Below are 15,677 nucleotides of genomic sequence, written 5' to 3' on the forward strand. Positions count from 1 at the left end.
CTCAAGTAGTAGATTGTGGATCGTAGCTTTATAGTATAAGTATGAGTGTTAAAGTTTTCATATTCTCTAAAGTGGTTGTACACCCTTTTTTTTTTTTTTTACCTATAGGTAAGCCTATAAGGCGGCTTACCTGTAGATAAAATGAATATCTCCTAAACCTGTACCAGAGATGGGGTTGTGACCTGTCCACTTGCTTTTATGTGGATGCACCAACAAGCCTCCATCCCAATGGGTGCAGAAAAAATATATGGAGGATGAAGGCGGGACTTTGTGTGAGGCATGTTGGTGAATATGTCCATATTACAAGAAATGTTATGGTAAGATGTCTAAAGTGGATCCTGTACCGAGTAGTAATACCCACAGAGTATATTGCAAGAAAAAGATGGTATAAAGTTTGATAACATAGATCATACAACCAAATACATAATAAAAGGAACACGTTTAGGCCACCATATAGCATGTTAAAATAGGTATGTTTACAGACATGGTTCGAATAATGATTGTACATTTACAAGAGAAAGTACATAGTACAATGGTACGATACATGGTACATAGTATAATGAATAAATGTGTGCATCAATAAATGTTAACTCTACGCGTTTCTTGGCTTGAAACCAATCGTCAGGAGTCTGATGCAGTATAACTGCGTTGAAACAATAGCAATATGTCAGTAAGGCAACAAAAATATGGGGAAAATGGACAAATAGAGATGCAAATTGTAAATATACTTACAAATGATGCATAGGTAATTGTTGACCAGTACATTATGGTGCAATGTTGGTCTGGGAACACTAAGTCTCCCCCGGGGTTGAGGCAGAGAGCACGCCCCAAAAGACCGTCGGCCCCGGTCGACAGGGTGGCCAAAGCACCTACAGAGATCGCCGAGCGGGGACAGATGACGAGGCCCAGGGAAAGGGAGGAAGGCTGTGAAAAATGAAATATAAAAAGGAGATATATATGTGAGTAAACTAGTGAGGGGTGTGAGGTGAGTATGGAAAGAAAAAGGCAAAGAATAGGACCCAAAGTGTACATGAGTATGAGTGTGTGAAAAGACCCAAGACAAGAGAGAGAGGCATGTCTATGCTGTAATGTGTGTGTGCAACAAAGGAAGCCACTGCAGATGTCAGTGGAGCAGTGTGGAGGTGTGCAAGGAAATTACCTGTGGTGAGACTGCCGGGCCAGGTGACATGCCCCAAGGACACATGGCGAACGCCCGAGGTGCCTGGCCAATGACAGCCGTTATAAAGCCGTAGGCCAGGGGCGTGCTCATGCCAACGTCATGAGCGGACAAGATGACGCGACGGGGGAGGGGCAGCGAGAAACATCTTGCGGCCACCTCCCAGCCCCGCAGCGCCAAGGCCCTGGATGGTAAATCACCGAAGACCCCGCCTATGGCAGCCAGCGGCGCCAAAAGCGGGACGTGGGAGTCATGACGCCGATGCGTCGAGGTCAGGGCCCGCCCCCGTCAAAGGTGGGACGGGTCGTGGACTGGGCGCATCGCAACCCCGGGAAATAGACCAGATTGGTCCCGGCACCAACTGCATCAAGGGAATGGTGGATGGAACATATGGATAGTCGTGGGAAATAAAATGTAGAGAAAACGGAAATAAGACAAGGAAAAAACAAAGTAAGCAAGAAATATAAAGGCAAGTAATCTCTGCCCTGAATATGATCAATGTTTGGCAGAGAAAATGACAAAATAGACACAAAATCTTGCAATGAATAAAATCATTAGGCAAGAGAGTGTGGAGGTAATGAGCTTTAACCCTGAATTAAATCAGTGTATTGTCTGACTAAAGGGAAAACAAAAAGTAAGGAGGCAAAAATGAAAATGAAGTATAAAAATAAAAATTGAAAAATGGATAAAGACAAAAACAAAAAGCAGCTTTAGCCCTGAATTGAATCAGTGTATTATCTGACTAAAGGGAAAATAACAAAAACCAATACAGAAAGAAGTGAAAACAAAAAATTATAATAAAAAACAACAACTTTAGCCCTGAATTAAATCAGTGTTTGCCTGACTAAAGGGAGAACAAATACGACAAAGATTTTTAGCCCTGAATTGAATCAGTGTTTGTTTAGCTAAAAGGAAACGACAGAGGCAAAGAAACCAAAGAAATATTTAAATATTTTTACGGTATCAGTATCTATATAGAATATTAATGTGACTCTTGCACTGAATTTAGGTCAGTAGGCGAGAGGGGGACCATGGGTCTCTATGACATAAAGATACCAAAGAAAAAGGGGGAGACGACAAAACAAAAATAAAGGATAGATAATGAGAGAGAGTAAAGAGTTGATAGGATAGAAAATAGGTTGGTATGGAATAGTAGAAAGGTGAATGAGGCTGGTTTGTATGAACTTAATAGGTGGATTTGTCAGGTCACAGGGAACAGGTGTCTGCCACCCTGGTAATCATATAACAGAAATGAGGTTGTGACCTGTCCACTTGCTTTTATGTGGATGCACCAACAAGCCTCCATCCCAATGGGTGCAGAAAAAATATATGGAGGATGAGGGCGGGACTTTGTGTGAGGCATGTTGGTGAATATGTCCACATTACAAGAAATGTTATGGTAAGATGTCTAAAGTGGATCCTGTACCGAGTAGTAATACCCACAGAGTATATTGCAAGAAAAAGATGGTATAAAGTTTGATAACATAGATCATACAACCAAATACATAATAAAAGGAACATGTTTAGGCCACCATATAGCATGTTAAAATAGGTATGTTTACAGACATGGTTCGAATAATGATTGTACATTTACAAGAGAAAGTACATAGTACAATGGTACGATACATGGTACATAGTATAATGAATAAATGTGTGCATCAATAGATGTTAACTCTATGCGTTTCTTGGCTTGAAACCAATTGTCAGGAGTCTGATGCAGTATAACTGCGTTGAAACAATAGCAATATGTCAGTAAGGCAACAAAAATATGGGGAAAATGGACAAATAGAGATGCAAATTGTTAATATACTTACAAATGATGCATAGGTAATTGTTGACCAGTACATTATGGTGCAATGTTGGTCTGGGAACACTAAGTCTCCCCCGGGATTGAGGCAGAGAGCACGCCCCAAAAGACCGTCGGCCCCGGTCGACAGGGTGGCCAAAGCACCTACAGAGATCGCCGAGCGGGGACAGATGACGAGGCCCAGGGAAAGGGAGGAAGGCTGTGAAAAATGAAATATAAAAAGGAGATATATATGTGAGTAAACTAGTGAGGGGTGTGAGGTGAGTATGGAAAGAAAAAGGCAAAGAATAGGACCCAAAGTGTACATGAGTATGAGTGTGTGAAAAGACCCAAGACAAGAGAGAGAGGCATGTCTATGCCGTAATGTGTGTGAGCAACAAAGGAAGCCACTGCAGATGTCAGTGGAGCAGTGTGGAGGTGTGCAAGGAAATTACCTGTGGTGAGACTGCCGGGCCAGGTGACATGCCCCAAGGACACATGGCGAACGCCCAAGGTGCCCGGCCAATGACAGCCGTTATAAAGCCGTAGGCCAGGGGCGTGCTCACGCCAACGTCATGAGCGGACAAGATGACGCGACGGGGGAGGGGCAGCAAGAAACATCTTGCGGCCACCTCCCAGCCCCGCAGCGCCAAGGCCCTGGATGGTAAATCACCGAAGACTCCGCCTACGGCAGCCAGTGGCGCCAAAAGCGGGACGTGGGAGTCATGACGCCGATGCGTCGAGGTCAGGGCCCGCCCCCGTCAAAGGTGGGACGGGTGACGGGTCGTGGACTGGGCGCATCGCAAGCCCGGGAAATGTACGGTTTAGGAGATATTCACTTTGCATGCAGCCGCACGTCAGCGGCACATGCACTGTGAAGGTCCGGCAGATGCTGCCGGACCTTGCCGGAAACAAGTCTCCTGCGCACATGCACGGGAGTGACGTTATCGCGGCTCCGGACACTCACAGCGCCGGAGCCGCGAACCCGGAAGACAGGTCGAGGGGGAAAAGTCAGCTCTCTTGGCGGTGACCGGAATCAGATGCCGATGCCTCGTTCTAAGGTAAGTATTTCATAATGAGCTAGTATGCGGTGCATACTAGCTCATTATGCTTTTGCCCTACAGGTTTTAAAAAAAAAAATAAAACATTTGTGCAGGTATGCAACCGCTTTAATGGGTAAGAGCTGCCAAATGTGGGGTATGATTTTGTAAGATCTTAAATCTTCCCAATTAGTTATTTAAGTTTTCCTTAGTATACAAGTAAAGATTTAGATTGTTCGAGAGGTATTAAGGAAGGATGGGTCTAGAATATAGCATATATGGAAGCCATCTAAGTGCATAATATAGATTGGGCATATATGATGGGTGGAGTGTCCAAATATGACAGAGAACTGGGTACTCTGAAGGCTTTTGGTTATAGTATTATTTTGGCAAGTACTCAGCTGGACTTTGTCATCTATTTTGGGATCTAATAAATGCTTATACATTTGGATTGAAGGTGTTTTCATTATATACCTCCCAAAACTCAATTTTACGCTTCTTCTTGGGGCTGGTGGGGTAGTACAGGTGTTTTATACCCAAGTTTCCCCAAATTGCAGCACCCCTCAACCAGCTGTTTGGACAGCCAACCCAATCAAAGAGCAGAGAATCGCCATCCATGCAGGTCCAATGACATGAACCCCAACAGACTGATTTTAAGACTCCTTAATGGTTGACTTCACCCCGTCTACTAGCTTGTGTGGACTATACCAAGCCCTTTAGAGTCTACCCTGCCAGAAGCCTGCAGGGTCTAGGAGCAGTACTGGGTCCAGATCAGAATGAGCTTGCATGAATCATTGTGTAAGCTAGTCGCAGTCTTTAACCCTTGCAGTGCAAGCCTCACAACTACACCTCTTTTAAACTGGAACTATTGGCCTTCATTTGTGTCGTAACAGAGAAACTTGCAGAGTATACTACACAGGCTCAAGTCAACATTTATACTGATATTTATCCCCTGGCGTACGTTGATTTAGGTAAACTGGGGGCACTGGAGCAGAGATAGATGGCCAGGCTGGCCCGCTTCAATTACAAAGTTCACTACAAGCCAGGTCGTCTACATAGCAACTTGGATGTGCTGTCTCGCTTTCTCATGGAGCAGCCCCAGGGAGATGTGAACCAATGTCAAGAAGACATGGAGGCAACTCCCATCCTGGCATCAACAGAACTGTGTAGGAATGTTTTGGTGGTCAAGTCTTCGCAATGACTTTCCACTGTTAAAAAGGTATACACCAACACCTTGGAAGCAACATGACAAATATATCACTCAGATCTGTGGGTTTCTATCTCGGTATATCAGGTTATGTGGTACACGCTCTTTTTCTTGATGTTTGGGCACAGTGGTTGTCTGCCTGTGGACTTGATATTTGAGAAAAAGGAATCAGTCTCTCTTTGTACACCAAATGACTGGGTCCAGGAACAGTGGACTCAGCTGAGGGCCAAACGAGTGGTTCTTGAATGTCACAAAGACTTGTCAGTTAAAGCTACTTTTGACCTGCTATCCTTAGAGCGGGCAGACAGCGTGCTAGTTAAAAAATCCAAAATTTGAGAGAGGTAGCAAGTCAGAATTCTGCTGGGAGGCTTGTCCATACTAAGTCCAGAAGCAACCTTTTCTATATGATGTGGTTGAGGGTCTGGGAAACACTCAGAAACGCCTCCACTGGAACTTGATCAGACCTTGTGTAATGGGTGGGGGCTGTTCTGCGAAGCCCAATGCTGATTTGGGGGAAGATAGTACCATGGATATTCCACTGATACAAGAAGTTCCTTCCTTAGCGTGATCATGCACGGTTTGTCACAAGGTTCAATCACAGTCATCCTGCCAGCACCCATCTCCTTAATAAAAATTGGCATATCTTACTTCAGGTTCCTCATGTCATCTTTAAGAAAGCACACAGCCTGAAAAACATCATTGTCCCTAGTAAACAGATTAGTGAAGCGGCAAAAACAAACATCTGCTTTTTTGACAATAGAGTGGGTGTCTTTAAGGCCCCTTTCACACGGGACGGATCCGTGTTGATCCGCCCCGTGTTTATCCGCTGCTCAGCGGGGATTGCTCCGCTTTCCCCAGCTGAGCCGGCAGATGACAGGGCGGGACCCGCACACTGTGCAGGGACCGCCCTGTCAGATCTCCGCTCTCCCCTATGGGGGATCGGAGGAACACGGACCGTCTGTCCGTGTTCATCCGATCCGCTCTGCAGACGGATAGAATCGGACGAGAGCGGACCCGGACAACATCGGGTGTCAGCGGATGTACATCCGCTGACACCCGCTATCCCATAGGGATGCATGTATGTCCGTATTTCATCCGAAAACGGATGGATGAAATACGGACATACGGTCCGCATGTGTGAAAGGGGCCTAAATGCAAAAAGTATAATTGCTTGACATGTCAATTTATAACACACAGCCAGGATTCTACAGGTCAGGTTTACCCTATTAAAAATTTTAACAATTGTTCCAGGTGAATATGTCATATATGATTTAGTTTGTCCATACAATTTATTGGATATTGCATGTATTAAGCGAACCTTAAAAAGACAAATTGGGGTGCATTGTAGGTTCATAAAAAGCAGGTCCACCAAGGGAGTGGAACAAAGTGGGGCGGTATATTACAGTGTTAGGCTCTGCCAATGTTTGAGGACAGACAGACGACACACAGGATTCACATGAATGTAGTATGCAAAGCTCCAGAGTATTGTTTTCTGAGTGGAGAACACTGGCTTGTCAGTGTTCTCTAGATTTTGTAATCGGCGCCTGGAGTTTGAAGGCTTCAGAGTGTCTTGTCCATTGGCCATTTCAGAATATTCTACTTCTTTTCCTTCAAAAGCTCCTGGGTTGCTTTTGCAGTGTGTTGTGGATCATTGTCCATCTGTACTGTAAAGTGCCGTCTAATTAACTTTGCTGCATTTGGCTGAATCTAGGCTGACAGTAAATCTTTAAACGCTGCAGAATTCATCCGGCTGCTTCTGTCTTCTGTCACATCATCAATAAACACCAATGTTCCAGTGCCACTGGAAGCCATGCATGCCCATGCCATCACACTGCCTCCACCCTGTTTTAAAGATAACGTTGTGTGCTTTGAGTCATGAGCTGTTCCAAGCCTTCCCCACACTTTTTTCTTCCCATCATTCTGGTACAGATTAATCTTAGTTTCATCTGTCCAAAGAATGCTTTTTAAGAACTTGTCTGGCTTTTTTAGATGTTTTTTGGCAAAGTCTAATCTGGCTTTTCTATTCTTCAGGCTTATAAATGGTTTGCACCTTGTGGTGAACCCTCTATATTTCCTCTTGTGAAGTCTTCTCTTGATTGTAGACTTTGACAATGATACACCCTCCTGGAGAGTGTACTTCACTTGTCTGGATGTTGTGAATGGTTTTTTCTTTACCATAGAGAGGATCCTGCGATCATCCACCACTGTTGTCTTCCGTGGGCATCCAGGCCTTTTAATGCTGTTGCTGAGTTCACCAGTGCATTCTTATTTCTTCAGAATGTATCAAGCTGTTGTTTCGCCACTCCTAACGTTGCTGCTATCTCTCTGATGGATTTGTTTTGTTCTTGAAGCCTTACAATGACCTGTTTCACTTGCATGGACAGCTCCTTTGAACGCATGATGTAGGTTCACAGCAATAGATTCCAAATGCAAATATCACACTTAGAATAAACTTCAGACCTTTTACCTGCTTAACTGATGAAGAAATAACAAAGGAGCAGCCAACACCTGGCCATGAAACAGATTTCAATTCAATTGTCCAATTACTTTTGGTCTCTTGAAATTTAGAAGGTAACTCCACTTTCGTGGGGAAAAAAAATAACAAATAAAGAAAAAAATAATACATAGTATACAATTGTGACACAAGTCATACTGTAATTGAATGTTATTAAAAAATTACGTTTTCTTTTCAATCTGCAGCTCTGTGATTTTCTGAGAATGCAATGCAATATGGGTAACCGGAGATGTTCTGTACACAGAATGTGTACAGAACGCGCCCCCCCAGAAACCTTTCCTGCTTGTGTGATTTTCTCACCAATTTTCCCAGAAGTCCGATTTCAGGCATCCCCTGCAGCAAAAATGTCATTTTTGGTGAGATACTTCCAATAGGAAATCACGTCGAAAGGGATGCAGGCCCAGCAGCTTTCCTCATTATAGCCCTGCAGGTGCACAGCTGGTTGATAATGGACACAGATAAACACACAGGGATTTCTTCAGAATAAAAAAGGTAGGAATCTGCAACAAAGTTTGTTAAAATTCTTGTAATGTACATAGATCACCCAGAGGGGAATTTTGTTTTCCCAACAAAAGTGGAATTGCGCTTTAAGGGCTCTTTCACATGGACGATCCGTATGTCCGTTTTTCATCCTTCCGTTTTCAGATGAAAAACGGACATACATGTATCCCTATGGAATAGCGGATGTCAGCGGATGAATGTCCGCTGACATCCGACCCGCTCCGATTCGAAAAAGTGTAACGGAGGAAAAACCTACTTTTCCATCCATTTTCGGATCGGATCGGGTGACGACAGATTCTGCGGTCCGTCATCATCCGATCCCCCATAGGGGAGTGCGGCGCTCTGACAGGTCCGTCGCTGCACAGTGTGCAGCGACGGACCTGTCATCTTCCTGCTCAGCGGGGATCGGCGGAGCGATCCCCGCTGAGCAAGCGGGTGTTCACCGGGCGGATCATCACTGATCCGCCCCGTGTGAAAGAGCCCTTAGTGTTCTGCATTGCTGTCCCCCACTTGTGTCACCTTCTTCTTCTTCATTACTGTCCCCCACTTGTGTCACCTTCTTCATTACTGTCCCCCACTTTTGTCACCTTCTTCTTCTTCATTACTGTCCCCCACTTGTGTCACCTTCTTCATTACAGTCCCCCACTTGTGTCACCTTCTTCTTTATTACTGTTCCCCACTTTTGCCACCTTCTCCTTCATTACCGTCTCCGCTCGAGTCAACTTCTTCTTCATTACTGTCCCCCACTTGTGTCACCTTCTCCTTCATTACTGTCCCCCACTTGTGTCACCTTCTTTTTCATTACTGTCCCCTACTTGTGTCACCTTCTTCTTCATTACTGTCCCCCTCACCCACTTGTATCACCTTCATTACTGTCCCCCACTTGTGTCACCTTCTTCTTCATTACTGTCCCCCACTTGTGTCCCGTTCTCCTTAATTACTGCCCCCCACTTGTGTCACCTTCTTCTTCATTACTGTCCCCCTCCCCCACTTGTGTCAACTTCTTCATTACTGTCCCCCACTTGTGCCACCTTCTCCTTCATTATTGTCCTCCACTTGTGTCACCTTCTCCTTCATTACTGCCCCCCCCTCCCCCACTTCATTACTGTATACTACTATTTAATCCAATGGAATGGTGGTGGGCCGTGGGGAGATGAAGCGGAGCGGTGGAGACACTGGCATGAAGAAGATCACACGCACACACACTGACCAGTCCCTCCCTACTGCCAAGTCACTCCCTCTCATGCTGCTGCGCACCGGAGAAGGAGGAGGTGGGTAGAGACAGCTGTGAAGTGCAGCACTACTAGGCCAGGCCTCACTCCACTCAACTCAATCTGAGTGAGACTGTAAAGTCACTGGTTGATAGATGCCAGAGGGGGGCGGCCCTAGCAACCAGTACCGGCAATGTAGTTTAGAGGGGTGGCTGTGTCTCAGAGTCGATAATATTTTCTCAGGGGGGGGGGGCAATTGCCCATTTGCCCCCCTGGGTCAGCCCCTGGTATTGTAGCATGTTTGCAGTCTCGACCACAGCTTTTGGCATGCCGTAGTCTTTATGTCCTGTGGCATTTCAGCAGTCTCTGACCGTCCACTGTAGCATGCCCGTAGTCTCTGACCACGTCTGCAGTTTGTCACGATTTCTTGTGTCATGCCCTTAGCCTTTGGCCATTTCATGTTTTGTGTCTGCTGTTTCTGACACTGAATATTCACTGAATTTTATATGTGGCCCTTTAGTAATGCAAAGGCCTTCTAAGGCCTTCCAAGAGAGTTGACAACCACTGCACTAGAGGAAATGAGAAGCACATCGGATTTTATTTCCAGGCATGTGTTGCAGGGATGTACTGCATTTATTGTGCTCAGCCAAGTAAATATGAAGGCAAAATACTTAGTAATCGACCCCCCCCCAGATTCTGATGCTGCCTCCCCCACAGCACATGTAACACATAAAAGTAAGCATAAATTATTGTGTATGGATCAATATACCATAGATTCAGCATCTAGATAAAGAAAGAACAGCCAAAAACAATTACCTGCAGGCTCCACATTCAAATGTACCATTCCCAAAATGACATTCTGGGCTATCAGGGGTTCCCCACTCTTGACAATCACATTCACATATAAATTTCAGAAAAATCTCAACTTCCTCTGTAAATCCCAATGGCTTAATTTTAATAGAATGTCTTTGGTCCTTTTTGGGGCACTTGTGAGAAGTTACACTGATCTCAAATTCAACCTAAAAGAAAAAAACATAGTCCAGCGAATGCCATGTTGCCATACAATACAAATCTGTCCAAATACTACAATATGATGCAGATCCTTTAGTGTAAATTGATTGCATATGAGATCATTTATATGTTATTTTATCTGCCACTTTGAACCCAGCTTCCTCTATCCCGCAAGAAGAAAAGTTTTAAAGTGGTATTGAAGCCAAAAACAAACATTTATTATATCGCATCTTACCAATTCTTAGTTCTAGTGGTTGCATTTGTTTTCTTTTTTAGGCTGTCATTTGTATATCTTCATCTGGTAATCCAGCCAGTAAGCCTGTTGATTTTTAAAAAACAAGCTGCCCTGCAGATGTAGCAGTTAGAGGGTTGAGACAACCCATTTACCACTGACAGGGGTGCTTACAATGGTCAGTTTTTATTTATTTTAGCTGTAACTGCTTATAAAGTGTTAGCTGAAGTTTGGCTTCAGTTTGTAATGCCCGGTACAGACGGTCGGATTTTCCGACGGAAAATGTTCGATGGGAGCTTGTTGTCGGAAATTCCAACCGTGTGTAGGTTCCATCGGAATTTCCGTCACACAAAATTTGAGATCTGGATCTCAAATTTTCCGACAACCAAAATCTGTTGTCGGAAATTCCGACGCCCAAAGTTCCACGCATGCTCGGAATCAAGCAGAAGAGCCACACTGGCTACTGAACTTCATTCTTCTCGGCTCATCGTACGTCACCGCGTTCTTGACGTTCGGAATTTCCGACAACATTTGTGTGACCGTGTGCATGCAAGACAAGTTTGAGCCAACATCCGTCGGAAAAAATCCATGGATTTTGTTGTCGGAATGTGCGATCGTGTGTACGGGGCATTAGTGTATTTAAATCTGGTAGTCCATCTTTCCCCAGACTGATAATGCTGCTGCCCAAAGATGCCTCTGTGCTCCTTCATCCAGAGTGAAGGCACTCTAATACAGGAGGTGTGTTACTAGCCAGATCACCAGGTGGAAACAGAGGGGAAGGAAATCGAATGCAGCAATCACATCTGATGATTGGTAAGCTGCAATATAATACATTTTTGGTTTTGGGTTTAATAATGTTTTAAGTTACCGTTCACCACATTGATTGATTGTTGTGTGTGAGATGACATTATGATCAGTGATGTGTTGTTGGTATCTGTTTCTATCAAAATGAACAGAGAATAGTGATGAGCCGAATGCCCAGCGACATGCAGGAAAAATAGTAATGCTTAAAGGATCACTAAAGATATAGATTAATATATTTTTTTTAAATAACAAACATGTTATACTTACCTCCACTGTGCAGCTTGTTTTGCACAGAGTGGCCCCGAACCTGCTCTTCTGGGGTCCCTCGGCGGCTGTCTTGGCTCCCCCCCGCAAGGACTCAACACCTTCATGCGAGCTCCCTTTTCTGAAAGCCCACTAAAGATGCAGCCAGCATGCAGGACTTTTAGTGCACTTTCAGAAAATGTGTCAAAAACCTGCAACCTAATAGAGGTCTATGGAACCAGGGGTAAAACGCATGAAAATGGTGGATACACCAGTGCTGTGGCCAAACTGCAGCATTCCAGTGTGAACCCGGCCTAACTCCAGTCAAATAGCTAAATACATCAAACAGATGAAATACATACACTATATTACCAAAAGTATTGTGACGCCCGCCTTTACACGCACATGAACTTTAATGGCATCCCAGTCTTAGTCCGGAGGGTTCAATATTGAGTTGGCCCACCCTTTGCAGCTATAACAGCTTCAACTCTTCTGGGAAGTCCGTCCACAAGGTTTAGGGCAGGGACGTGCAGGGGAGGCATAAACATAAAAAAAAAAAAAAAAAAAAGAAAATTGATCTTCGAGGGTTTGTAGCTCGGCTACCCCACCACTTGGGGCTCCTACGACCTATGGTTCCAGAGATATGGGGCTCCTTGTGCATGCCTGTCAGAAACTAAATACAGAGCGGCCACTTTAAATACAAGCTGTTTCTCTGTTTGCAGCAGACTGAGAGGTTGAGCTCAGAGTGCCTCTCCTCACTTCTTGTCAGAGGCACTGAGCTCAATGAACAGCTTGGAGTCTTGAACCAATGGTAAAGTACCATTGGTCCCAGCTGTCCAATAAAAATGCTGCAGTGGAGGCACGCCTCTCACTGCAGTGTCATAGAAGGGGCATGTGTCTAAAAGACACATGCTGCCTTCCAGCCCAGACCTCTTAAAGCGGGGTTCCACTCAAATTTTTAACTTAATCTTACCCCCTTCAGTTAATTGCATAGATGTTCAAATGCCACACGAAAATTTTTTTTATCGCTGTAATTACCTTTATATTGTACTTTATTGTGGCACTTCCTGTCTCCTCCCATGGGAGTAGGCATGTTTATTGCCTTTCCCTGGTGCCGCACTGTCTCCTGGGAGCTTAGTGTCAGGCTTCCCAAGATTCAGTGCGGGAACAATGATCATGCACGTGAACAAGCTGTGAATGAACAGCATTTACCGCATCCAGGAAATCAATGCTTGTGGGCTTCACATGCCCACAAGCAAGATCACAGCATCACAGCATCACATTTTTAAAGTTATTCTTCAGTACGAAAACAGACAGAGGTGGAAATATTACACCCAAACTGTGAGTATTATTTTGGGGTTAGCAAAGTGTCTCAATGACCTAAAAAAAAATGATTTGTCGCCGGACTCCCACTTTAAAGAGGAGTTCCCATTATAAAAAAAAAAAAAATAAAAGTCAGCAGCTACAAATACTGCAGCTGCTGACTTTTAATAATTGGACACTTACCTGTCCCACGGTCCAGCGATGTGGGGGATCGAAGCCCCGCTCATCTCCCCCTCTGCTCGGGGGCGTCGGCATTGTAACTGTGAGCGCCTGGCTGTGCGCATGCGAGAGCGGCGCCGCGCGCCGTGATTGGCTTCTCAATCATCTGGGACCTGTAATGTGTCCCAGATGATTGACAAGAGTGAGGGGCAAGGTTGATCTCCCTTCCTGCGCCGAGGGAAGTGACGTCAGGAGCCCAGGCGCAGAAGGAGGCAGACTACAAGGGACCCCTAGCAACAGGCATTTAGAGGTGAGTAAAAAAAAATAAAAATTTCCAAGTGTTTTTTTTTTATTTTTTTTTTAAGCACAATAAATTTTTTTTTTTTTTTGGTGGAACTCCACTTTAACTAGAAGGAAATAACATGGGTTTATGTGTATAAGATTTACCCACAATCCTATGTTTTTCTAATATAGTTAAGAGGGAGAATGAGAATCTGCTGCCTGCTGAAAAGGTACTGTTATATTCAAGCTAAATCATATATTATTATGCTATATGTTATAACATAAAAATGTTTTATTTATCTATTTACTGTGAAATTACTGGTTGGAAGTTATAACTTCAAACTTCAGTAATTTGTCCGTTAGGCCATCTGCTTGAGTACAGATTTTGAAAATATAGTAAATTACGTTAAAAACAATATTTAATAATTATTTGTATATTACTTATGGTAATTAACCACTTGCCACCCAGGCCAATTCTGACACTTCTCTCCTACATATAAATATCATAATTTATTTTTTGCTAGAAAAATTCTCAGAACCCCCAAACATTATATATATATATATATATATATATATATATATATATATATATACATGTATGTATGTATGTTTTAGCAGACACCCTATGGAATTAAATGATGGGCATTGCAACTTTTTATGTCACACGGTATTTGTGCAGCAATTTTTTTTAAACAAGTTTTTTTGTTTTTTTTGGGCAAAAAAAACAGTTTCATGAATAAAAAAAAACAACACTAACGTTGGGCCAATTTTTTTAATGTATAATGTGAAAGATGATGTTACACCGAGTAAATAGATACTTAACATGTCACACTTTAAAATTGCGCACACTTGTGGAGTGGCGCCAAACTTCAGTACTTATAAATCTCCATAGGAGACGCTTTAAAATTTTTTACAGGTTACATGTTTAGAGTTACAGAGGAGGTCTAGAGCTAGAATTATTGCTCTCGCTCTAACGATTGTGGCGTATGTAGCCTGTGTGTATCTGGCTCTGATACTAGCCAGTGCCTCACCAGCCACTGACCTCACCGCATGTCCCTGGTTTAGGAGTGTGTCTATGGGAATGTTTGACCATTCTTCCAGAAGAGCATATGAGAGGACAGGCACTGATGTTGGACGAGAAGGCATGGCTCACAGTCTCCGCTCTAATTCATCCCAAAGGGTTGAGGTCAGGACTCTGTGCAGGCCAGTCAAGTTCCTCCACCCCAAACTCGCTCATCCACGTCTTTATGGACCTTGCTTTGTGCACTGGTGTGCAGTCATGTTGGAACAGGAAGGGGCCATCCCCAAACTGTTCCCACAAAGTTGGGAGCATGAAATCTGCCCAAAAAGTCTTGGCATGCTGACACCTTAATGCCGCGTACACACGGTCAGAATTTCCGACAGGAAGTGTTCGATGTGAGCTTTTTGTTGGAAAGTCCTACCGTGTGTATGCTCCATCGGACATTTGCTGTTGGAATTTCCGCACACAAATGTTTGAGAGCAGGTTTTCAAATTTTCTGACAACAAGACTTGTTTTTGGAAATTCTGAGCGTGTGTACACAATTCCGATGCACAAAAGTCCACGCATGCTCGGAATCAAGCAGAAGAGCCGCACTGGCTATCGAACTTCATTTTTCTCGGCTCGTCGGACATCTTGTACGTCACCGCGTTCTTGACGTTCGGAATTTCCAACAACATTTGTGTGACCATGTGTATGCAAGACAAGTTTGAGCCAACATCCTTCGGAAAAAAATCCACGATTTTGTTGTCAGAAAGTCCGATCGTGTGTACGCGGCATTTGTGTTCCCTTCACTGGAACTAAAGGGCCAAGCCCAATCCATGAAATACAACCCCTCACCATAATCCCCCTCCGCACAAAGCAAGGACCATAAAGACATGGATGAGCGAGTTTGGGGTGGAGGAACTTGACTGGCCTGCACAGAGTCCTGACCTCAACCTATTAGAACACCTTTGGGATGAATTCGAGCAGAGATTGCGAGCCAGGCCTTCTCGTCCAACATCAGTGCCTGACCTCACAAATGCGCTTCTGGAAGAATGGTCAAACATTCCCATAGACACACTCCTAAACCTTGTGGACGGCCTTCTCAGAAATGTTGAAGCTGTTATAGCTGCAAAGGGTGGGCCAACTCAATATTGAACCCTACGGACTAAGACTGGGATGCCAT

General features: G+C 44.1%; 1 protein-coding gene across 5 annotated transcripts in view; it reads right to left on the minus strand.

Annotated features, from left to right (window-relative positions):
* Positions 1–15,677, minus strand: part of LOC141144316 (integrin beta-1-A-like) — a 119,132-nt gene that overhangs the window by 27,535 nt on the left and 75,920 nt on the right. For all 5 annotated transcript variants that reach the window (XM_073629873.1, XM_073629875.1, XM_073629876.1 and 2 more), the window contains one exon: positions 10,254–10,456. In XM_073629873.1, the coding sequence (XP_073485974.1) occupies positions 10,254–10,456 (203 nt within the window). The remainder of the gene's footprint in view (positions 1–10,253; positions 10,457–15,677) is intronic.

Source organism: Aquarana catesbeiana, linkage group LG05 (genome assembly GCF_042186555.1).
Source record: "Aquarana catesbeiana isolate 2022-GZ linkage group LG05, ASM4218655v1, whole genome shotgun sequence".
Taxonomy (NCBI): Eukaryota; Metazoa; Chordata; class Amphibia; order Anura; family Ranidae; genus Aquarana; species Aquarana catesbeiana.